Below are 23,481 nucleotides of genomic sequence, written 5' to 3'. Positions count from 1 at the left end.
TGTATCTGCGTAGGGAAGATTCGTGCAGACTGCCATCCTAACTCAACCAGTTATACTGGTACACGACCCCTCCCTCGTCAAAGTGGATCTCGTGCGTCTTAAGGTTTAGCTCCCAAAATATCATGAGGTCATCGAAGACAGCTTTTGCTGGTTTGGTGTAGTCTGGATTGATAAGAGGCTCTTGCCGGAAGCAATCTCTGGTGTCTGTAGCCAGCAGAAGCAAGGCGAAGAGTTTATCCCGGGGATCTGAAGCGTGAAATACACTTGTCAGCTTGAGTAGTTGACTCAACGAGAACTGCTTGTTTGCCTCGCCCATGAAGATAAGAAATTTCCAGCGATTCCAGATCTCATCCCAGGAAGGAAGTGTAGCAGGGTTATAGTCATCCGGTAGTCTGATGATATGAAGCAGTGTCATGTTTATCAGCATTATTTCCTTCCAGTGTAAAACGTGGTCTCCAATTCGAAACTCGACCTTGCGACCGCCTTCTTCATCCATAGGAGCCAAATAGACCTCCTGCACAACCCAAATTCGGCTCCACCATGGTCGACTGAAAAGCCCGTCGAAGCTAACCCATAGTGCTTGCTTGTACCGGTCGGGTGAGGCCGTCTCATCCAATCTCTCCTGATCAAGGTCGAGCGCAAGTTCGCTGAGTGCCTCGTCTCGCTCCAAATCAGTCCACAAAGTGTGTGTACTCTTACACAGTTCTTCGTAAATCTTGTCGACTAGCGTTTTACTGTCATAACTGTAGACTAGAGGCTGTAGATGTGCTCTCCACGCTCTCAGCAGGTAGCGGCTGTATCCATCTTCTGGGCCTAGCCACACCAAAACTGACTCAGCCGACGAATAGATGTTGCCCATGAACTGAACCTGATGCGTCTTCTCATGCGGGTCTTGCTGGTTGATACACAACGCGTCTATCCAGAAACACTGTCGTCTCTCGTTACGCAAGGCAGTAAGTGCAGAGTGGAGGTGTCGCGTGATCCGGAAGGGCGCGGTGATGGGCTCTTGACCCGTATCGGACGACTTCGTCGTCGGGCCTTGCAACGAGATTTCCACGGTATCTTCGACGTCCCCCCAACAGTACGATAGCGCAACGTACTCAACGCGGGTGGTATTATCTTTATCAATGCTGGTATACACTAATTCGCATGCGATAGGGTCGGCTCCAGATCCAGGCAACAGGATAACGCATCGTATCTCTCTAGATTCGGGGTTTAATGGTCGAAAGGCTTTATCGTCGTTCTCTACGCCACGGAAAGGAAGACATGTGTGATCTGGGAGTTGTAGAGACGACTCCATTGGAAAATAAGCGTCAAGTATGTGGGAAGAACAGAAGAGAAAGTAGAGAGTAAATTGCGACTGTAGAGAACCTTGGAAGGCTACCGGTCAGCCGGTTGTGCAGACGCACGATGATGCAGGCGCAGATGCAGTGAGATTGGGCTATCCTATTGGGTATCCCCATACACCACCAGTTCCTATCGGTTTCTCACTCTACTCATCCTACGACACACCTTAATTTAAGTAGCACCCGGAACATCCCAAACCTTGCCAAAAGGATCATGATGCGGATCCAGCTCACGGTTGTACTCCAGAGCCAAACTCAAGAAATGCGCAACCTCTTCCCCATACACGCGACTGACAAACGCATACGTTCCATCGATACCCGCAGAAACTCCACTGGTCGAGATAATATTGCCGTCTTCGACCCATCGCGCAGTTGGTACCCAGTCTACGTTGGGACCGGTCGATGTAGCCCAGGGCCAGGCAGCCTTATTCGTAGTTGCCTTGCGGCCGTCAAGAATGCCTGCGCGCGAGAGGAGTGTGGCGCCGGTGCAGACGGAGACGATGTATTTGAGCTGTGGGGTAGCTTATTAGTAATCGGAAGGATGGTCAGAGGACGAGTAAATACGTTTGGGTATGTGGCTTTGACGAAGTTGATCTCCTCAGTCATGTCTCTACGAGTCCCTCCTCCGCCAGGGACGAAGAGGACATCGATTGCGCCCTTGTCTGTCGTAGAAGGCATGTCGCCACCACCATTTTCGTTTTGCTTGTTCTTCTTCCAATTAGTCGTATTCACTTGCACACGACCATCATAACTCACCAGATAGTCCGAAAATGTCATAGTGGGCAAAAGTTTCTGACCAAAGCCTCCATCCGTCATGGCCGATGTCACCGGATCCATGGTCTTGCTGAAGACTGTAAACTGCGGCACAATGGAGGTGTTTCGGTAGTACATGAAGAGTGAGTTGAGGACGTCCATGGGGCCGAAGATGTCGAGAGCTTGGTAGTGTGGAAATACAAGTAGACCGAAGTGAGTGGGTAAAGTTGTGGTGTTGGCGATATCGGGTTGGCTCGGTCTTGCAAGAGTTGAGCGGATGGCCAATAGAGCCGGGAATAAGGTGGAGTATCGCATGTTTAGAATGATCTGGTGCGAATATAGTGAGGTCCAGAAGAGAGTGGGCGAGAAGTAGCAAGTCAGGGAGTAGGAGGAGATGTGAAGCGGCAACCAAGTGGGGATCCAAGTAGAAGAGAGGCCTTCAAACAAAGACCACGGTGTACCTGCGGCTCTGAACTGGGTCTTCTGACTATTTGACATTTCTATGAGGGATTCACTAGACTTTTTATACTCCAAATTTTGTTGAACATCTTAAAACCGAAATCTCCACATGGATGCCCGGAGCCAGCACTTTGGCTGCAGTGTAATCTAAGTCGCATGGTTGTATTGGTTCTAATGCGCTCATAAGCCTCGCCGAGCAGTAATCGAGGTACAGGAGGATCAGGCGGATGCGAAGATCACACACCTCCGATGTCGAGAACAAACAGCTTCGTAAGGCAACCAACGTTTGAGAAGATATGAGCGAGTTGCGAACATTTTGACTCCACTGGTTTAAGCGACTGGTGATCATCTTGACAGTCCGCATCCACCGATGACTTGTATTGCCAGTCAGCTTTTAAAGTTCCCGAGGTGTCCAATGGCATTGGCGATCCGCCAGGGCGTAATAGATTGAGGACGAGCGGTCAGCCCTTGCGGTGATTAATAAGGAATGTGGGGAAACATGGATTTCTGATGTTGCTGCATGCCAAGAAAGCTGCTTCTGGTTTCCTTTTCTTGTGTCCGGGTCCTTGGATATGTCGTGTGTTCGTTCGTGGTTTACCAGGTGATCAAGCAGCAGCACGTCCAGTGATGCGACATGAAGCTAGAGTTCTTTGAGTGAACAGCAAAGGTACATATCTAGCGCAACCCCTGGTATTCGCGCTACAGGTTTATTATATGTTTTCTTTTTGCGATCGCCCTCGAACAGTTGCATCCGGCTCCCCGTGCCTGGGTTGCCAGCCTCTACTGCCGGTCGGCATGCACACCGTCGGTGTCGCGCTCATTAGCTTCGTCTGGCCCGTTCGCATGATGCGAACATGGCTCGAATGTCATCCAAGATGGAAATGCGTCGTGGTATTGCTGATTATGAGGTCGTTGGGGGTGCCAACGGTAGTCGCAAACAGCGCATCGATCAATCGCACCTGTCTAGACAAATGAGGAAGTCGACAACAAGAGAAGATGTGAAGAAGACATTGATTAGTCAGAGACGTGATCGCGAGGCCGCATCGAAGATGGAGATCTCGCGCCAAGCCAGCGGGTTCCTGCGATAGTGACGTAGCTTGAGCCGCGCGTGATCCCAGCTTGAAATCTGCACTGCAAACTGCATCTTTCAGCCTCCTGCATTCAAGAACCCCATCATCAAATCGCGCCCCTATAGAGTTATCTGACATTCTTGTGCAGCCCCGCGCGTTAGTGTCGACATAGACAACAGCAGCCTTGCGCCAATGCATGCGAAAGCTTGCTGTAATAACTCGGCCTCACTGAGGTAGCACATTCCGCGACAATGCCATCCAACCGGCCAGGGCTCGATGCGCGCAGGTCAACGCTCCGTAGGCAACACCTCCACACGAAATACCCAGTGAATATATACTGACTTGGTACATCGCTATGTAGATTATACGACCTTCCCAACGATTCCCCCTAAATCCCGCGGCCGACCACCATCTGACGCCCCGTCCGGTCAAGATGGCAACCGTTCCGAAGACGGCAGCCATACCCACCATGATTCGCCCCTACCGACCAAGCAGCTCATCGTGCTAGCTGTCATAGCTCTGGCTGAGCAAACGGCGCTCAACTCAATAGGCCCTTATCTGCCTGAGATGACGAAATCGTTTTCCGCTGTCAAGGATGGACAGACAGGTCTATACGTCGGACTCATCGCGTCATCTTTCGCGTTGGCACAGTTCACAACAAATTTCTTTTGGGGCTGGCTGTCGGATAAGATCGGACGAAAGCCGGTAATAATCTCGGGCACGTTTTTGACGATGTGCTGTTTTCTGGCTTTTGGCTTCTGCAGGGAGCTCTGGCAAGCTATACTCGTGCAGGCCCTGATGGGCTTGGTCAACGGAAATTCTGGCGTTGTGTCGACGTGTTTGGGCGAGATTACGGATCGAAGCAACCAATCGCGCGCATTCACCTATCTGCCCGTCGTCTACGGTATCGGTGGCATAACGGGACCGATCGTAGGAGGACTCTTGGTGCTCTACCAGAACCCGTTCAACAAGAGCCAGTCGAATCCCTACCCATATCTCCTCCCGAACCTCTTTTCGGCCCTCGTCCTTGCGATTGACCTGATAGTGTGTATGCTCTTCTTGGAGGAGAGTTTGGAGGAAGCTAAGAATCTACCGCCTCTTGGAAAGAGACTGGGCAACCTGTTCTCGTGGATGTGGCAGTTCACGAGCTCCACGCGACCTACCTACGTACGACGCCTCCTAGGCAATCACAAAACCCACAACTCACACGGTGGTGTGGACGATGTAGACGAGGACGACGACGCGTCCGACGCCTCTGGGGAATCTGCGCCTACACTATTCCCACACAGTAGCGGCGACGAACTTACACGGAAGGAGATCTTGAACCGGGACACAGTCCTGCTTCTCATAACGTACTTCATATTCCAACTCGCTAACATCTCCTACAATTCACTGTATCCGATCTTCGCGGAAGAGCAACCACCTACCGGACGCGGGCTGAAGCCTGAGGCTGTCGGACTATCTCTGTCATTCGCAGGCGCTATCACGATACTGTTCCAGGTGGGCATATTTGGCAGGCTTCGAGGCAAGATGGGCAACAAGATGGCATACAGAGTCAGCTTGGGGCTGTTTATTGCAGCCTTCGGTCTCATGCCATTCGTTGGATACAAAGAAAGCAATGGATACAAGGGCATCGGCACGGGTGCTGGGTGGTTGTGGTTTGAGCTCGGTGTTGTGTTGGTTATCAAGACGATTGCAGGTGTCGGTGGCCTGACAGCTGCACTCCTTATGGTAAGTTACTCGAGTCCTGACAAGACACCTTTCACATGCTGACGTTGTGCAGATCACCAACTCCGCACCCAATCACAACGTGCTCGGTACTCTGAACGGCCTCGCTCAGACGCTCTCTGCTGCTGGTCGCGCTGCTGGGCCATTCGTGTCAGGTTCGCTCTTCACAGCCGCTACCAAGCTGCAGCCCAAAGGTGAAGCCTTGCCTTTTGGCATTTTCGCTGGAATCGCACTCCTCGGTTTCCTCCTCAGCTTCGGTATTCGTGGCGATGGACTGGAAGCCGAAGGGTGGAGCGAAGATGATAGCGAAGACGAAGATGAAGAAGAGGAAATTGGCGAGGGCGCGAATGAACGGACTGGTCTGATACGGAAGTGAAGACTTCATCGTACCTGTTGCATTTTACAGCATACTTGCATGGCTTAGGCCCCTCAAACCTTGTCTATCAGCGCGGCGTTCAAATGGCGGATCTAGAAATCGTTTGCTGGTTGTGGTTTCAGCCAATACAATATCTTTATTCTTTGAACATCCGTTGTGATTGTTGCGGTGACTACAGGCAAACAACGTTTTCCAAGTCGGAGGACACTTGCCGATCTGTGAGATTATTCCATGGGTGAGGCAAGCTCGGTATGTTTTCTGAACGAGGGCCAGAATGGCTATATTTGCGGTTCCTCCCGTCTGCAAATAGCGGGCTTCATGTAAGCACATCAGGCGAGCTGTTGGAGATGGGGCGTGAGGTGCATGAGCATGCACCTCTGGACCACGGGGTACCACGTTCGGCCCAGTATTGTGAGATTCTGAGGGTGAGTGGGACGTGTAAGACCGGGAGCGAGGAGGAAGTGATATCTGCGCAACGCCGGCTTGGTGAGGTTTGATAGCTGCCGAAAAGAGGTTGTGGATGCAAAAGGCGCCGTAGAGGCAACGCAGAACGCCGAGCTGACCGGCTGCGGACGGGTGATCGTGAGCTGCGTACGAGTGTTACTGCAGCACCTCTACCAATGCACGATAAAAAGATGCGTTTCAACAGCTGCAGCGATGACTTCGTCTTACGAAGAGGCTAGCTGGCGAGGCACCTCCGCCACAGACTCGACGCTGGACGCCTGCACCGCTAGCGGCCCGTCTACGGATCCCAGGGCTGAGCTGACTCTCCTATCTTCCACACCGTCTAATTCGACACACCAGCGCGCCAAGCCTCACGTGGAGGCAATGATTGGACCGACGTACGCTACAACCAGTACTCCAGCATCTGTGCTCTTCCGATTCACGATAGCGCTGTCAGCATTGTTGCGCTGGCTTGCTGCTGAGCCCGACCCGCGCAGGCTTGGTGGTGAAAGCTTCCTCCGGCTTAGCACGACCTAACCCACCATGCGTGCTCCGCCAGCGCCCACCGTGTAACACGCCGCTATGCGGTGCTATTGGTACCGTTGCTAGCGGACTCAAGGCGGAACCGTACTCGCTGGCCTGGGCCTCCAGCCTAAGATAGAACATGCGCCATAGCTTGCGGGGCTATCTCGTGTCGCGTGTAGTATGCGAATTGGGATTTGCATAAGACTGACTGCGGCGCCGAAGGCAGCTCGTATTTGTCTTGGTAGTCTTGTCCGTCTGTCTTTGATTTAACCTCGCTGCTCCTTTCCTGACCGTTGGAGTTGAGTTGTGGTTGTTTCTCGTCGACTTTGTGGGAAATTGGCATCATGGGCTGGACTTTTCACGGCCACAAACGCGATGTTGATGCGGAAAAGCATCTTAGACGGCTGCACAAGACAACACCGTTTATCGAATCCCCGCTAGTTGGTGCCGATCACGAACACCTCGTCTTCTCTCAACGGCACGAAGCGAATAGCGTGGAACTTTTCTTCGATTTGTTCTTTGTTGCCAATCTTGCGACTTTTACGGCCTACCACTCTATTACCGACATCGACTATCTGCTGGCATACATCGGTTTCTTTGGCATATTGTGGTCGTGTTGGTTCCAGATCACACTTCACGATGTACGGTTTGCGCGGGACTCGCTCTATGAGCGTGTGTGCAAGACGATTCAATTCATCGTCTTTGTCGGTCTGGCGCTAGTCGGAAGCCAGTTCAACCCAGCGAGCGCGAAAGGTCAAGGAAACAACACTGTAAGTCTATTACCCATATTGAGGAAAAGGTATACTAAGCCACGTAGAACTTCCGCATCCTATGCTACACCCTAGTCATAAGCCGTGGTCTTCTCGCCATCCAATATCTTGTGGTGCTCTTCTTCACTTGGAGAGCGAAGTATACCAAGATCTACCTCCCGATCATTCTTATGTTCGCCGTCTATGCGATCGGTATGGGTGCATTCGCTGGCATGACACCCGCCTTCAAGGTTGATGGCGATCATCGTAGACGCCTAGTCTACCTTGTTTGGTACGTCGTCATGGTGCTTGAAGCCATCGCAGTCGTTGCTATATCGTGCTTCTGGCGCATGATGAGTTTCAAAAAGACCCACTTGATGGAGCGCATGAGCTTGTTGACGATCATCGTCATTGGCGAGGGTGCAATTGGTGTCACAAAGACAGTTAGCAGGATGATGGGGAAGCATGGATTGGAAGTCGAGGGATGCTTCTTAATCATGTGCATCATCGTGGTTCTTGTGTTGATTTGGGCTCTGTAAGTATATGCAGGTATGGAAGACATGACGCATGTGAGCTAACAGTACTCAGGTACTTTGACAACTTTCCCCACGGTCACTACGGAACCATCCGCCAACAGATATGGTCGCTGCTACATTTTCCCTTCCAACTTGCTATTGTCGGTGTCGTGGAAGGCTCGCAGCAAGTTGCTCTGGCCCGCTACGTTGCCAAAAATACCAGGAAAGTTACTACTTCCATCCTCCAATACTGCCAAACGGATCATCTTGACGGTCAAAAACTGCAAGACAAGCTGCAGTACCTTTTGGAGTATTTCGAGCTCGACAGCAAGTATGAGACCAAGAGCTTCTACAATCAAGCTCAGTCGGCCATCTGGAGTGTCGGTAACGCTACAAACATCTGCTCTCAGCAAAACACCACGGAGTACAACATGGGCGAGGAAGATGACGACTGGCCCGGAGCACTCAAGAACGTATCTCACCTTCTCAACAACGGCCTATACACTGGTCTCGGCATGAAGATACCAGTCGACAAACTGAAGGACTACAGTCCCCTCGAGGTCGGTCTCAAAGGATTCGAGCTCGTCTATCTCTACTTCTGGTCGTCGTTCTGCCTCCTTCTCTTCTGTCTGATCATATTTCTTTTGTTAATTCGCCGTCACAAGGCCGACCTCTTCGACTTTACGTCCATCATATCCCGCAGTCTTACCCTCGGCGTTGGGGGCGCAATGTTGGCTCTCATGGCCGACACAGAGAGATTACATGCCGTCATTGAGTCACCTGCGCTCCTACCAATTTGCGTCGTATTCCTCTTCCTCATCCTAGTCAGCGACAAGCTAAGCTCACTCTATTGCAACTGGAAACTCCAAAAGAGCGGAAAGCCATATGCGTTGGAGTATGAAGAGCCCGGACACCATGGACACGGACATAGTCCTCATGGATCCGTGCACGAGACGGGTGCGGCACACGGGCATGTGCCGCACGACGCGGGGTTGGAAGAGATGCGCAATACGGCACGGTGGAGCACACGACCCGAAGACATGGTGCCACTTACGGCACAAAGCACAGAATACCACTCGCGGCCCCAAAGCTACGCTATGGAGCCGCTTGCTACTCCGCCGATAACGAGCCCCCCGATGTCAAGCCACGATCCGCTGGCCCCCCAGGGATATATGGGTCACGCGCCAGCCGGATATGCAGCCGTGAGTACGGGACAAAACTACGGTGCGTAGGGTGCGTAGGGTGCGTAGGTTGTTATCGAGAACGGTGTTGTTCTAGATCTTCTTGTAATTTTCTGGTCATTTAGCAAGCGCGGCGTTATTGTTTTGGAGAAGCGTCATTTGCACATCCGATATCCGGGGGACGGATGCGTCACAAAGATGGACATGGTGATATGGCGTTACCTGTTACAGCGTAATAATGAACTTTGCCACGGCGGGTTCAATAGCATTGAATGAAAAGCCTTTCAACCCTTACATAGCCCTAGTCACGGTGATCCCGAACGACGCTAAATCGACGGAACGAGATGTGTGGCGTAACGTCGACGCCTCACAAAGACGACTGACGTCGCTGCATCTTCAAATGTTTGCAAAATCCGCTCTTCATACTGACTGTTATGTCACGGTGGTGCGCGGTGCGTCGTTGTCGTTGAGGTGGCACAATCGTGTTGTATCGGCCCCGAACATAGTGACCGCGTGGCCAACAAACTGCAACACCAACATCCAACTGTATGTGTCATTCCTCACTCTTGTTATTTCCCGAGTAGTACCGCGGCAAAACCCCCACTATCTACCAGGAGTCATGGCTGATAAGAACCCACTAGTAGTAGCAGTGCAGACTGAGCTTGTAACGACTCACATAGCTGCACCCCCAGCATATCCATACGCTTTCCGCCGTGCCTATATCTGCGGTCATCCTGACGAGTTCGTTCAAGTCTCAAAGCCAGCTGACCAGAAGGGAGTCTTACATACAGTCATTGATCCAAACCAAGTCGAGGGACAGAGTAAAGATTGGCCCACATACACGCTGGTGCGGTGCCAACCGTGCGCAATCAGATTACGTGAAGAGCATTGCAAGATGCAAGAGAGCGGCAAAGGAGAAAGAGTGAGATCCGTAGCGGTCTACCAAGGAGAGACGATGCGTCCCGATCGAGGATTGCTCAGTGAGGCTAGATCAGGGTTCGAGGCTGCACTGAAAGAATTGGAACGCATCAGTTGTTGTGGAGGGGAAGAGGAGGAACAATGGCCATTGATGAATGAGATCGTCAGTAACGACGATGACTCTATCAGAGTGGTGAGATTTCTTGATGGTCGTCGCAAGGTGGACTCGCCGGCATCTTCGCCTTCGCCCTTTGTCCACACCTTCGGCGACATGTGGCCTCTTCGGGGAGGCGGCGATAGTGAAGATGTTGGGTGCTGGGCGGATTGCAAATCCTGTGGCGGGGGCCGCCGACGAAAAGATAGTGCTTTTGAGGTCCACAAGGACACGACGCTGAAGCCTAAGAGCGACAAGTGCACCGGCACGGAGACAGGGAAGCCACATGAATACCTCCAAGATCTTCATCTTGACGCACCACGCACGCCAATGGTGGTCACCCTCGGCCCGACAAGCGACTTGGACTGGCTCAGGTTCTCCTACCTGCTCCGCAATAAGAACCTAAGCTTTGACGACATTGCAGAGCTTGTATCGCGATATGTGCCCGATGATGACAACCTCCCGGAGAACGATCTCGCGGAAGAAAAGGTTACAGCTGTCGGCGAATTGGACGCGCGCAACAGTACATGGCGAGTTTCTGTACGTCGATCGGGGGTTGTTGAATGGGACGTGTCGACCCTTGGGAAAGAAGGGCATGCGTCAACAACGAGCGGCGGTGAAAACGACAGAGTCCAGTCCAGTGAGCCAAGCTGCGGAGCGGAACTTCTTAAGACCAACGGCATAGACGTCTGCCACCACGGTCCACTTCAACCCCCAAATCCTCCAGAGACTGTGAGGATCGATGGAACGACGGAGCAGGCACTCAGACAGGATGATGTCGAAGATCTAGACCAGTCTGATGAGCGACGTTCCAGCGAAGACCATGAGATATCCCGATCATGTTTCTCATCCGATTCATCAGCTGACTCAGTCGACTTTTCGAAAGCGGAAATCGGCATGCAGGTGACCAGGATGAGACCTACCATGTTATCCTGGCTGAGGCCAAAGAGAAAATACGACAGCCTCCAAGAAAACACACGACCAAACTCACCAGGTCCTAAGGAATCTTCTGTAGGCCTCTGGAAGCGAATCAGCAGAACAACATCCCACTCCACAATGAACACCACTCTGGTGGGGAAGTTTGACCAGAAGTTGCAAGCCAAACTCTCCAATACCAAGTTGCGAGCTTCTGGCGCGAGCCAGATACCAGCCAACGAATGCCATCCTGCGTTCAGGGAACAAGCCGACGCGTCGAACGCCCAACCAGATCTATCCACCTCAGCTCACATCCTCAACGCCATGCGAAATCTCAACAGCCATCGCGCAAGCCAAAGCGTGCCTAGCGACACGAAGTCCCAAAGAGTGAGTCACAACTCTAGCTTCAGCAGACCCAGGCCTTGCAGCACTCACTCCACCAACATCATGCCATATGGTTTCCACCAGCCGTACAGGCCTAGCCCATTGAATCACGTAACGCGTGTCACGTCGCTGGACGTGAACAAAGGACTTCCGCCCCTGCCCCCGGAAGCGCGACGGCTCGCGCACCAAGCTTCACACGCGAGGTTGAAGGACCTGCAGGCTGTGAAGAAGGTGGATATTCGGAAGACGATCAATGAGTATGTAGGTGAGATGGCGAAGGCGTATTGAATGATACAATCGTTACTTTCCCTCTGTTGGTGTCGCTTGCTTCGCGTGCTTGCCTTGCGTGCTTGCCTTGTGGACTGCTTGCGTATGCTCGGCGATATCGGAGATCGAAGCTCGGAGTTGTGCTTATCAGATCGCCCCATTGCAAGCTTCCGCGAGCTGGTTGAATGCTCTTCCACCACCCCGCCTCGATGCTATCCAATGATTGCTCAATGCTCTTTAGGCAGATGCATTATGAGATACGAGTGACATCTGGCATGCCCGACTGAACCGACATGATTTATCTATAAAGACGCGTTAATTCGCGCATCCAGAGCGCGTAACTAACCATCAACTAACTTCCATATCTGAGGCTCTAACAGCATCCTCACTATGCCGCAGCCAGGCCAGTCCCACGAAAAAGACCCGCGATGGACAGCGGTTGACACCTACTCGTTCGGCCACCTCCACCCCTCCACGCGCATATCCCCATCCCAATCCGCCCTCCAACACGCCCTCGACGCCTCCCAGCAAGCAGGCCTGCCAGACATCGCCGTGTCGCCCTCCCAAGGCAAATACCTCCAACTCACCGCACGCCTGGCACGTTCCAAAAACATCCTCGAAGTAGGCACATTGGGCGGATACAGCACCATCTGGCTCGCAACATCCAGTCCCAACGTAAAAGTAATAAGCGTCGAAGTCGATATGCACCACGCCAATGTCGCACGGTCGAATATCCAGACCGCGGGGTTGGAAGACAATGTGGACGTCATAGAAGGGCCTGGTATGGACGTTCTTCCTGCTCTGGCACAGCAGGTTAGAGACGGCAAGAGGCCGAAATTCGACTTCGTCTTCATCGACGCGGATAAGGAGAATAACTGGAACTATGTGGATATAGCGCTGGGTATGTGTGAGGCGGGTGCATGTGTTATTGTGGATAATGTGGTGCGGAAGGGGCAGTTAGCGGAAGAGACGGATGATCCGAGGATTGCGGGGGCGAAGAGGGTGGTGGAGAATGTGGGGAAGGATGAGAGGCTGGATGGTGTGGTATTGCAGACGGTGGGGGAGAAGTCCTATGATGGGTTCTTGCTTGCTACTGTGAAGTAGAGCGAGAGGTGAGGTCTGGAGTCTGCAGCATACATTATCATTATTCTTTCTACTACTGACGACTTATCTCTTCCTTATCAAGGCCTTTACTAGGGTATCTCCTCCACCCTCCACTACCACCGAACTCGTCATCGCAGTATTGCATTTAGATCGACTCTCTAGGTCTTCAGGATACTAGCAGCCACCAAAATCGCATCACTAGTCTTCTGCACCCACTCCTGCGCCAACTCCGCATCCTGATCAAACGTGATGCTTTCCGTAATACCCGGGAATGTTACAGGCGCGTATCCTGTATCGCGCCCAGGAGCGAAGATAGTATGCTGATAGAACTCTCTGGTGGGCAGTCCACCCTGCGAAGTGAAGCCCCGGGAGAAGTCCCTCGCCTTGTGGTTCTGCACAGTGATGAGCTCCGTGTCATTCGCAGCAACAGCTTGATCTCTTAGATCGACAAACTCTTGGGCGGAGGTTTCGAATTGAGTGATAGCGGCAGTGAGGTTTTTAAGGTCAACGGTGAAGTTGCTGCTGCTGATATCCGTCTCGAGAGCTTCAAGGTAAGTGTTCAGCTCTGAGACGTAGTCTGCTGGCTCGAGGGGCAGGACGGGATCGGATACCATGTGGTACAAGAGGAGAGTGAGGAACTGGCCCATCGCCTTGTGGGTGACGAAGCCAGGGTCTCCAAACGTGGCCATCCAGTGGTAGGAGTCGTAGTTACTGTGGTAAGGGTAAACGGGATCGTTTGGACCTAGAGATAGGTGTATGGAGTCAGTATCTGTTTCATATACAGTTCGTACAGATATATCACTGACCTCCGCCAGCACCCATATCGATGGAAGCGATACCACGGTGGAGGAAAGCGGTATAGTCACTACCACTGCCGAGTACACCGACTTCACCGCTTTCGTGCGACCAGACATCATACATGGTAAGACCGGTGTCGTTGCGGTAGGGGTACACGACCTTCTTCATCAGGCTGGTGGCGATGGCGTGTAGGTCTGGGGTTGCGGAAACGTCTGGGATTGGTCCACTGACAGCGACGTCGATGTTGAGGTAGGACACTGCGGCGTTCTTCAGCCAAGGGATGTACTCCTCCATCCACTCAGTGCTATAAGTATTTAGTACACTGGTTGTTCATGTAATTTTCTAGTCTTACCTTCCAACAAGACCATACTCTTCGGCGTCCCAGCTGCAAAGAACGATTGTTCGCATTGGCTTCCAACCTGTCTCGGCAAGAGCACCGAATGCCTTGGCAAGTTCGATGAGTACAGCGGATCCGGAGTTGGGGTCAGCAGCACCGCCAACAATCCAAGCGTCACGATGGTTGCCCACAATGACGACCTCGTCTTGGTTCGTACCGTTGATGATGCCGACTGCGTTCCAGATGGTACCGTAGGTGTCGTTCATTACATTGCTCATTGAAAGCGATGCGCCGGATCCCTCGCCAGTGAAGTAGTCTACGCCGGGGATAGCACCAACCCACCGCGTCCTGTTGACCTCGGTGCCGTTGGTCCCAAAGCCGTTGAGGGCTTGGAGAAGCGGTTGAGCCTCGATCCAGGAAATAGGCAGTGATGGAATTTGCGGGGTGATGTCGGTGCGATCTGCGCGTGGGGAGTCTGGCTTGGAGACGTAACCTGGAGTGGTTGGGTCACCGGGATACGTAGACAAGAACTGGACAGATCCGCGTTGAACGGTTGAAGGGTTCCTCGCTCCGCCGTAGGGGTATGGAGCCACTCCCTTCGCTGAATATTGTCAATGGGTAGTTCTGGGAAGAGGTGAAACAAGCTCACCTTCAGTCATGTTGCCGTCATCACCAGGGTCGGTGAAGATCACAGCACCGATCATGCCATGATCCTGTGCATTCTTGACTTTCAGCCCACGGAATGGTCCACCGTACTTTGCTAGAGCGATCTTGCCCTCAAGTTCGACACCAAGAGCTTCGAGACGGTCAAAGTCGACCTGCTGGCCTCTTCCGACGTAAACGTATTCTGCAGATGCGTTGCCTGTGAAGCTGTAGCCATGGAAGACGGGGACACTGTTGGGATAGCTCGTGGTCTCGTCCTCTTCCAGTACATCTTCCAAGAGGGTCGGGGTGTAAGTACTACCGTTGGCATAGGTAAGCTGTAGCGAGTTCGATACAGGATAATTAAGGAAGACATCTGCGTCTCGTTAGTGCCTGCCGCGACGACCATCATCGGTTTCATACAGTATTCGTCGAGCCTTGACGTGAAGCCATATTCGGACCATTTGTCAGCCGTCCACTGTGCTGTGTCAAGGATTAGTTGCATGTCGGATCGACCCGGAAAGGCTTCAAATACCCATTGACTCGTTCTGACCGGCCAAATGCTGGCCATGGGCTGCGTTTTGTTAGCATACAGTCTGTGTCGGGCCTGGGAGCCATACTGTAGTAGTATGACCATTCCGATATCGAGACGGAATCAAACGAGTTCAGCAAGATCTCTTCATTGGGTGTCAATGCTGGAGGAAAGACAGATTGCCTCTTGACATGCTTATGCGGGTGATGGAAGAATGCCCGTTCACGCTGGCAGGCTTGAGCGCCAATGGCAGCGAGCGCTAGAAGTGCCGTTCTCATATTGACTGACAAATGCACACTTCACAGAGGCAGAAGGGTACTGCACAACGGTCGGTCGCATGGTAGTTTAAGTACTTGCAGGCAGTTCCGTCGGCGTTCGGTACGATAACGTCAAGGTTTCCATTCCGAGAATAGCTGCTTCTACTGAGAGCAGGTGAGCCTGGCGAGTTCCCTGCTCTTTCGTGCCATCGTATCCCGACATGCGGGTAGCTGTAGCTGGACGCAGGCACTGCGTAACCACGAGGTATACAGGCAATTGGCTAACGCACTCTGGAAGGTCAGAGAGATATGAACGCGGGGCGGAGCATTAAGGTGCTTGGCAGAGAGCAATGACGATATAGGTGGTGGGGTAGCTTCTGAAATGAGGAAGAGATGCCGCTTCGATGCACGTATCTTCTGCGGTCAAAATCTGACGGTCAGATAGCAGATCGGAAAAGCGCGCATACCGACGCCGCCGTTCCGTGCACGTCGCCAGAGGCTGACCCGAAAGCCGTCCGAAGAAAAGTAACGGTGGTGGAAAGTATGATATGGTTCTGCGTAGACGGCACAGAGCAGAGGATGGCCGGGTGAAGTTGAATGCGGGGGAGTGCGGAGACGCGTGATGGGCGCGTCCTTATTCCGCGATGCACTTGGCAGCGTAGAAGAGACAGAACTAGAGCTCAAGAACAATGAGCGGAGCATCTCAGTTATACGTTTTCTGCGGTCCATCAAGGTACCATCTCAATGCGATAACGCGCAATGTTGGTGAGGGCGCAGGAGTCGAGTCCGAAAGTGATCTACAGCTAGCACGCTTTTGGGCTTAGTCATATCGAATGGCGGGTGAACCAATGCAAGAGTGCACGGCGCAAGATGTTCGGCGAAGACTGCGTCAGTCAATAAACATTGGGCTGCCGGCAGCGCAAACACGACGGCAACAGGAAGGAGACAAAGGATACGAACCACTGACCGTCGCATTGATAGCGACAAAGCCAGCCGCACCTTCTCTGTCTGAGACTCTTCTCCTTTGTACCTTCCTTGTCACCAGTCGCTCTTTCAACTTTTACCAACCGCCATCATGGACGTCTTTCGGTCGCCTATGCGCATGATCCCGCCCCTCACACCCCGTCGCGTCCCATCACCAGCCATGTCGCCCGCCGGCAGAAGAGGCAGAACGTATGGCAGCTCGGAAGAGACCCGCCTCCGCGACCTGTCGCCCGAGACGACCCTCCGCGCCTTCACACAAAAGCCCATGCCGTTCGACACAACACGCGACGAATACAAAATGTTTTCCTGCATCGAGACCCTCACCGCCGCCGAGAGAGACTTGGGATCGCGCGTCGCAAAGGCTGCGCAGCGGCTGAAGATATGGTGCGCCGAGATTGAGCAATGGGGGTGGTCGGGCAGCTTCGAGCAGCCCAGCGCCCAGGTCCGCGAGCAGAGGAGGAAAAGCATCGAGCTGCGCATCAAGGAGCACGTCGCCGATTCCGACATGGGCAATGTCATGCCGCCATTAGAATACTGGGGTTCGATGCTGTCGGTCGAGGTGGAGCAACACGAGGCGCGCCTCGACGACATCGCCGACGAGATGCTCAAGCTTGACGTCGAAGAGCTGAAGGAGCACGTGCTGGATATGCACCCGGCAGGCAGGTCGAGGCCGTCCTCTGCGGGCTACGAGGCCAACCGCCAGCACTACAAGGTCATGGACGACTTCTCCTTTCTCATCACCCAGACCCTCCTATCCGCCCTACCGCACCACGCCCAGCTCAAAGCCCGCCTAAGCACGTGGACCGCCCGCGTCTCCATCCTCCGCGAAGCCCCGCGTTACACCGGCGAACTCGATACGGCGCAAGAAGCCATGCGGCTAGGCTGGGATGCCATCGAGGCACCAGCAGACACGTCCGACGCTGCATTTGAGCAGTGGAAAAAGGCAGTAGATACCATATCGCTTGTGCTTCATCAGAAGGTCAGCGACTTGGGGAGGCAACTAGACAAGATGCTCGATACACTCGAAGGACAAGAGGACAGTCTACCGGAGCACTGGATAGACGTCTTTGAAACGACAGAGGCTGACTATGGGCAATGGAAACACGAATCAAGAAGGAGGATAATCGATCTCGAGGTTCGGAGACGGGCGGAAGGTTTTAACACTACCGAGAAGGGCGCCCCTGAACCTGCGCTACAACCAGAGGCCGATGCGGGTACGACTGCGCATACAAGCGGCGAGCGGGTATTGACAACAGCATCCTCATCAGTCAATGCTGGTAACGATGTGTCCATTGTCGCACCCACTGCGGCTGTGCAATCCGCTACTACATCCAGATTGGATGCTCTCAATGCTCGAATCGACTCTGTCGCATCTACACTCCAATCGCCGCCACCGAAGCTTGCTTCGCAGAGCAGCCGCCACAACGCCATGCAGGATGACTACTTCAGTGCGCCCCAGCGTGGGATCTTCTCTGGAGACTATGCCATGAACGCATCGAGCAGCAGCAACTCAACACTTCATACCTCCATCGGCTCCAGCAACGCACGACAAGTCTCGGGTGAGACCTATGTTACCGAACACGAGCTGGCACAAGGTTTCGCGTCACCATCGAAGTCCCCTACTGCGACCACACATCTAGAGAAGATGAGCTTCGAACCAGGACCGGCCTCTGTTGACGAAGACTCGGAGTTCGAAGAAGGCGACACTGTTGTACAGTACGATCTTGATGAAGGCCCCGAAGAAGTCGCCATCCATACAGAGACTGACGACCATTCATCCCAAGCATCTTTACAAGGCAGGCCCAAACCTCTGGCGCTTTTCGGCAATCCCACGATTACAAAGAACGATGGACAGGACAGCCCCGTTATGGAGCCTCCTCAAACGCCGCGATCATGGAGAGGCAGCCTTAGTTCGCTGTCCACAGATATGTCGCCTGATTCAAGCCCACCTAGTACCATCGAGGAGTCTCCTTCAGTCCGAAACGCCACTAACCGTTCTATGAGAGCGCCACGTCCTGAACTGAATGCAGCCATGGCGAAGCGTCGGCCAGTCAAGACCACTGCTGATGACACATCAAGCGCTCCATGGCCACCGACGCACTTTGCTCAGAAAGCTAACAACAGCGCTGAAGAACTTGAGCGAAAGATCTCCGACATCCTCACGACTATTCCCGCTCACATTAGGCTTAGGTCAGGCCCAGGCCCCGATGCGCCCGAAATCAAGTCGGCGCGTGGCCTTCTCGCGAAAAGCAGTCGTGGCTATCTACGCGCAGCTCGCTCAGTCAGCGGCCTCAAGTCACCTGAGCTCACACTGTCCCCTGCAAAGACTGAATTCGAGTTGAACAACGCTGCTTCAGGACGGAGGTCGGCTGCAGCTGCGAGAGGCGACAACGACATCAAACTGTATCATCTCACACAACCTGGCAAAGAACAGCCGATCAAGCTGTTCATCCGCCGCGTTGGCGAGAATGGCGAACGTGTCATGGTGCGTGTCGGCGGTGGTTGGTCTGACCTAGGCGAGTACCTGCGCCAGTACGCTGAGCACCACGGCCGCAGGACAGCAAGCGAAGGCAAATTTGAGGTACTGGGTCTGGAGGTGAAGAACCCCGATAGTTCGCCGACGAGACCTGACAGCAGGGCGAGTAAGATGGAAAGACGCATCAGCGTTGGCTTTCCCCTGGCCAGCCCATCCACCACACCCGTCAAGTCATCTGGTCTAGCCTTTACAAGCGACGAAGCGCCACCGCCGATGCCCAGCTTCCTTCCTGGAACACCAGGTGCCACCACTGAAGACCCGGCGATACCCTCGACAACTTCGTCTCGCAGTTCCTGGCAGGGTAGGGAAGTCGGAATGGCGGGCCCATCAGCCAAGAAATTAGATCTCAGCGGCGAGAAGCTGGAGTGGATTGAGGGCATGATGAAGCAGGCTCGCACCGTGAGTAGCAACGTCATTACCTCAAGCCATCCAAATTTCGAGCGCACCGACAGTAGGAGTGACAGCCGCCCTGGCAGCGCTGTAGGAGGAAAGAAGACAGAATTTGGTGATTTAGGCAAGGTTGGTGCGACCAAGCGTGTCTTTATGAAGGGTGGTAAGCCCGGTTTAGGCGATCACTAGATGAAGGAAAAAGAGAGAGAGAAGAGGTGGCTTTTAATATTCTACATTGATACCCTGGGCCTACATATTGTATTGTACGTTTTCTCGTTTGTTCACGGTTGGATCGGATTGGTATAGTTTGGTTTGGTTTGGTTTGGGCGTATGGTATCGCAGAGCAATGCCATTATAGACGGGCAGGCTTCGCAGCACATCTTAGCTGAGGTACATACCCCACGGCGTTATTTGGGATCCATAGATGGCAGCGTCACTGACAAGTGATGAAGGGGGCGCGCGATTTCATTTGTGATTCCCAAGAATTAATTCATTACAAGTCTTTATAAGATGTGCCAAAGGCCTGTTTTCGTTCAAGCCACAGAGGGAAGCTCCAGGAGCAGGCAAGGTAGACGAAATGAGTGCCAATGGCAAGTAGCTCCACGTTCCACAAGGCCGACGAGCACAAAACGCGCAATGTCGATATGGAGGTCGTGGGCTGGTTCGATCTTCGCACGTAGACTAATCGACACAGTATTGAGGAATAACTTGTGGCAATTTAAGAAAGTGCGGGATTTGGAAAGTGTAGAACCAAGCATTGAGTGGAGGAAAACCGAACAGCGACTGCATGCATCTCAGTCATGGCTATTCGTCATCGTCGTCATTGTCACCTTGGACATCCATGACACGCTCGCCAGCTTTCTCAAGCGTTCGGCGACTCCATACACGGACTCCTTTGTATACTGCCTGGTCATTGTCAGCATTTGCACAATAATGCCAATCGCTTTCCACGTACCGCTAGGAATGTGCCAACACCGATGAGGATGATGATCCAGCTGACCTGCTCATATCTGTCTCGACCAGTCGTCCGACCTCGACCGCCTCCAATCCTGAAGTAAGATAGTGGACTGGCGATGAGGACTTTCAAGAAACCAAGCACACCCATGCTAGCGAAGCCTTTCGCAAAGTGCTCGTACCAAGTGGCCGACTCATCCTCGTAGTAATAAGCGTAGTCAGATTCCGACGAGGAAAAGGGGGATAAAAAGCTCCATGGGTCCAGATACAAGTTGATGATAGGATCTGCAACGAAGCCGAGGATGAACACGATGGATATCAGTATAATGGCAGTCAAACCAACCTGAGCAGCTGTAGTTCATGTTAGCACTGCTCTGTTAAAGTGAATAGGAATACATACCAGCGCTGCCTATGAAACGCCCAACTCCTAAACGCGCAAGTCGGTACTTGAAGCCACAAGTCGGACATTGCCAGTAGTTCCTACGCCCATAGCTAGGGTCTGCATGCCTCCAAGCTTGCAAACAAGCTTCATGAACGTACTTGGATGATCCCTTACACATACATGGGCGGATCAGACGGCCACTTTCATCTTCGTACACAACGTTGGACGACTGTAAGAAGCCAGGAAGGCTTTGTGAGGGAACATTGAATGTCGGCTGAACTGTCTCGAGGCAGATTCTGCATTGTCTGGGCGGCCAGTGGCTACGTCTTGAGTTGTGCGACTGCGATGAAGAGTTGTCGCTAGTATTGGAGGTGGCTGAAGGTGGCGATTGCGATGTGGAACCTGTGGAGGAGGATGTCGCGTGGGCGGGTTCTGTCTTGGGCGCGTCATCAGGCCAGTACCAGCCTGGCATGGCCTGATATCCGGACGAAGAAGACATAGCGGGGTGTGAAACTGTAAAGGTACAAGGCGGAGGTTAATGCAGCTCTTACCAGTAATATAGCATGTGGGTAGGCATGAGATGACGAAGTGATCAATCAGGAAGCCGCGGGGAAGACATTCGCCAACTTAAGTGTCTCGGTAGTGCGGATCATGTTCCGACACCGCCTCCTTGGGCGGTATGACACTAGGGACACGGTGGCAGGATGTTGTAAACGTGGTGGTGATGTAGAGGAGCAGTTCTGGAAGCTCAAAGAATTCGGGGTTGCAGCTTCCTCAGACAAACCGGAGCTGCGGTTACGCCGAGCGCCGGTCTTGGCGCTTCCGGCGACGAAGCTCTGGGTAGCCTGGAGCTCTAGCAGATCGCCTCCAGTACCCGCGTCGTCTACCAACCCCACTGAACGTCTTCCCGCCGCCGACTACGCCCCCTCCTATATACCGCCTCTAGATTCTGTCAAGCAACCGTCATGGCGGACCGATACTCCTTCTCCCTCACCACTTTCTCCCCCAGGTAAACACTGCGCTATCGATTACGCACGACATGTTTGCTAACATTCATGTAGCGGAAAGCTGGTACAAATCGGTACGCGGCCCAGGGATATGACGACTCCCGCCTTCTTGTAGCAGACCGCATCTAATACCTGAACAGAGTATGCCTTGAACGCCGTCAACCAGGGTGTTACCTCACTAGGAATCAAGGGTGCGTTATATCGTTCATTAGCCCCCTAACAGCGCTGACTAGAGCTCGCAGCCACCAACGGCATTGTCCTCGCTACCGAGAAGAAATCGTCATCGCCGCTCATCGACTCGCAATCGTCTTCAAAGATCAGTCTCATAACACCCAACATCGGTATGGTCTACTCGGGCATGGGTCCTGACTACCGCGTTCTCGTCGACAAGGCTCGCAAGGTCTCACATACCGGCTACAAGCGCGTCTACAACGAATACCCACCTACAAGGATATTAGTACAAGATGTGGCGCGAGTGATGCAGGAGGCTACACAGTCTGGTGGTGTCAGGCCGTACGGTGTCAGTCTGCTGATTGCTGGATGGGATGATGGTATCGAGCCGGAGGCTGAAGGCAAGAGCGAAGAGCAGACGAGCGAAGAGAAGAAGAAGGTCAGCGGAAAGACTGGTGGAATCCTCAAGGGCGGACCCAGTCTCTACCAGGTCGACCCCAGCGGCAGTTATTTCCCTTGGAAGGCTACGGCCATAGGAAAGAGCGCGACAAGCGCCAAGACCTTCTTGGAGAAGCGGTACACCGACGGTCTCGAGCTCGAGGACGCTATCCACATTGCCCTGCTTACTCTCAAGGAGACCATAGAAGGAGAGATGAACGGCGAGACTGTTGAGATTGGCATTGTCGGACCACCAGAGGAGAGGCTCCTTGGCACTGAGGGTGTCGAAGGTGCCGTCGGACCGCGGTTCAGGAAGCTGAGCCCGTCCGAGGTTGAGGACTACCTCACCAACTTGTAGAGGTAGAAGGTTATGACACAGCACCATCCTGCTCCGAGTCGGTACAGATGGACTTGGTGCCAAAGGCATGAAGCGACTTATGTAGTATTTACGAAAATGACGTCTTGAAATGCCTAATACTTGATCCCATTGGTTCGTAGACAGTGACGCGACAAACCCAATTGGGTTGTTTGTGCAACAACGAGAGCAGATAGAGGTACGCGAGGGGTTCTGCATTTCGATTGTCCGCGGTCAGAACACGGCCAAGCTAGCACCCTGTCGCCTCTGAGCACTGAGACCCAACACCAAATTGGTTACTTTCAACGCTTTTTTGCTTGTGTCGCATCATCTCGATTTACAAATGGATTCGCCAATGCAAGATGATAACGATGCTGAAGACCCTCCTGCTGTGCCCAGTGAGGCGTTCCAACTGCGAGGCTATCAGGCTGAGATGGTGGAAGAGAGCATGAACGGCAACGTCATTGTGGTCATGGACACGGGCTCAGGAAAGACGCACATGTAGGTAGAAGAGTTTCGCCAGAAGAGAATCTTACTGACAAGTCTGCAGAGCCATCGAACGGACACGAGCGGAGTTGGAGACGTGCGAGCCCGACCAGGTACGGATACCTGCCGCTAAGTCCCCACACTAAACTTCATCTCACCGAATTCGGGACGCTTTTTAGATCGTCTGGTTTCTAGCACCCACGGTTACACTATGCGAGCAGCAACATGAGGTCTTCCAGTCTCATTTGCCTGGACTCGGATACCAATTACTTTGCGGAAGAGATGACGTTGATCTCTGGACCACTCAGGCGCAGTGGGACAGCG

The 23,481-nt window shown here is 53.1% G+C and overlaps 9 protein-coding genes across 9 annotated transcripts; 5 read left to right on the top strand and 4 right to left on the bottom strand.

Annotated features, from left to right (window-relative positions):
* Window positions 1-37: 37 nt before the first annotated feature.
* J4E90_007306 (uncharacterized protein) lies at window positions 38-1,300 on the bottom strand (the record flags this gene model as incomplete). Its single annotated transcript, XM_051436846.1, has 1 exon — window positions 38-1,300. The coding sequence occupies one exon, from the start codon at window positions 1,298-1,300 to the stop codon at window positions 38-40; it is 1,263 nt and encodes a 420-aa protein (XP_051289592.1).
* Window positions 1,301-1,518: 218 nt separating this feature from the next.
* On the bottom strand, window positions 1,519-2,261 carry J4E90_007305 (uncharacterized protein; the record flags this gene model as incomplete). The annotated part of the gene is made up of 2 exons (XM_051436845.1): window positions 1,519-1,857; window positions 1,911-2,261. 2 exons carry the CDS (start codon window positions 2,259-2,261, stop codon window positions 1,519-1,521), a joined length of 690 nt encoding a protein of 229 aa, XP_051289591.1.
* Window positions 2,262-3,879: 1,618 nt separating this feature from the next.
* Window positions 3,880-5,732, top strand: J4E90_007304 (uncharacterized protein; the record flags this gene model as incomplete). The annotated part of the gene is made up of 3 exons (XM_051436844.1): window positions 3,880-3,925; window positions 3,990-5,359; window positions 5,412-5,732. The coding sequence occupies 3 exons, from the start codon at window positions 3,880-3,882 to the stop codon at window positions 5,730-5,732; spliced, it is 1,737 nt and encodes a 578-aa protein (XP_051289590.1).
* Window positions 5,733-7,045: 1,313 nt separating this feature from the next.
* J4E90_007303 (uncharacterized protein) lies at window positions 7,046-9,197 on the top strand (the record flags this gene model as incomplete). The annotated part of the gene is made up of 3 exons (XM_051436843.1): window positions 7,046-7,471; window positions 7,519-7,985; window positions 8,039-9,197. The coding sequence occupies 3 exons, from the start codon at window positions 7,046-7,048 to the stop codon at window positions 9,195-9,197; spliced, it is 2,052 nt and encodes a 683-aa protein (XP_051289589.1).
* A 1,351-nt stretch (window positions 9,198-10,548) lies between these two features.
* On the top strand, window positions 10,549-12,888 carry J4E90_007302 (uncharacterized protein; the record flags this gene model as incomplete). Its single annotated transcript, XM_051436842.1, has 3 exons — window positions 10,549-10,758; window positions 10,855-11,520; window positions 12,184-12,888. The coding sequence occupies 3 exons, from the start codon at window positions 10,549-10,551 to the stop codon at window positions 12,886-12,888; spliced, it is 1,581 nt and encodes a 526-aa protein (XP_051289588.1).
* Window positions 12,889-13,046: 158 nt separating this feature from the next.
* Window positions 13,047-15,475, bottom strand: J4E90_007301 (uncharacterized protein; the record flags this gene model as incomplete). Its single annotated transcript, XM_051436841.1, has 7 exons — window positions 13,047-13,630; window positions 13,695-13,990; window positions 14,039-14,624; window positions 14,673-15,041; window positions 15,089-15,148; window positions 15,201-15,239; window positions 15,286-15,475. 7 exons carry the CDS (start codon window positions 15,473-15,475, stop codon window positions 13,047-13,049), a joined length of 2,124 nt encoding a protein of 707 aa, XP_051289587.1.
* A 1,054-nt stretch (window positions 15,476-16,529) lies between these two features.
* On the top strand, window positions 16,530-19,553 carry J4E90_007300 (uncharacterized protein; the record flags this gene model as incomplete). Its single annotated transcript, XM_051436840.1, has 1 exon — window positions 16,530-19,553. One exon carries the CDS (start codon window positions 16,530-16,532, stop codon window positions 19,551-19,553), a length of 3,024 nt encoding a protein of 1,007 aa, XP_051289586.1.
* Window positions 19,554-20,168: 615 nt separating this feature from the next.
* J4E90_007299 (uncharacterized protein) lies at window positions 20,169-21,199 on the bottom strand (the record flags this gene model as incomplete). Its single annotated transcript, XM_051436839.1, has 3 exons — window positions 20,169-20,270; window positions 20,320-20,669; window positions 21,103-21,199. The coding sequence occupies 3 exons, from the start codon at window positions 21,197-21,199 to the stop codon at window positions 20,169-20,171; spliced, it is 549 nt and encodes a 182-aa protein (XP_051289585.1).
* Window positions 21,200-21,665: 466 nt separating this feature from the next.
* PCA2 (putative proteasome subunit alpha type-2) lies at window positions 21,666-22,674 on the top strand (the record flags this gene model as incomplete). Its single annotated transcript, XM_051436838.1, has 4 exons — window positions 21,666-21,709; window positions 21,762-21,781; window positions 21,848-21,898; window positions 21,941-22,674. 4 exons carry the CDS (start codon window positions 21,666-21,668, stop codon window positions 22,672-22,674), a joined length of 849 nt encoding a protein of 282 aa, XP_051289584.1.
* Between the last annotated feature and the right edge of the window lie 807 nt (window positions 22,675-23,481).

Source organism: Alternaria incomplexa, assembly GCF_024043165.1.
Source record: "Alternaria incomplexa strain BMP 0042 chromosome Unknown scaffold_10, whole genome shotgun sequence".
Lineage (NCBI taxonomy): Eukaryota > Fungi > Ascomycota > Dothideomycetes > Pleosporales > Pleosporaceae > Alternaria > Alternaria incomplexa.
Note: the sequence above shows the minus strand (reverse complement) of the source record. Positions and strands in the feature narration are given on the sequence as shown.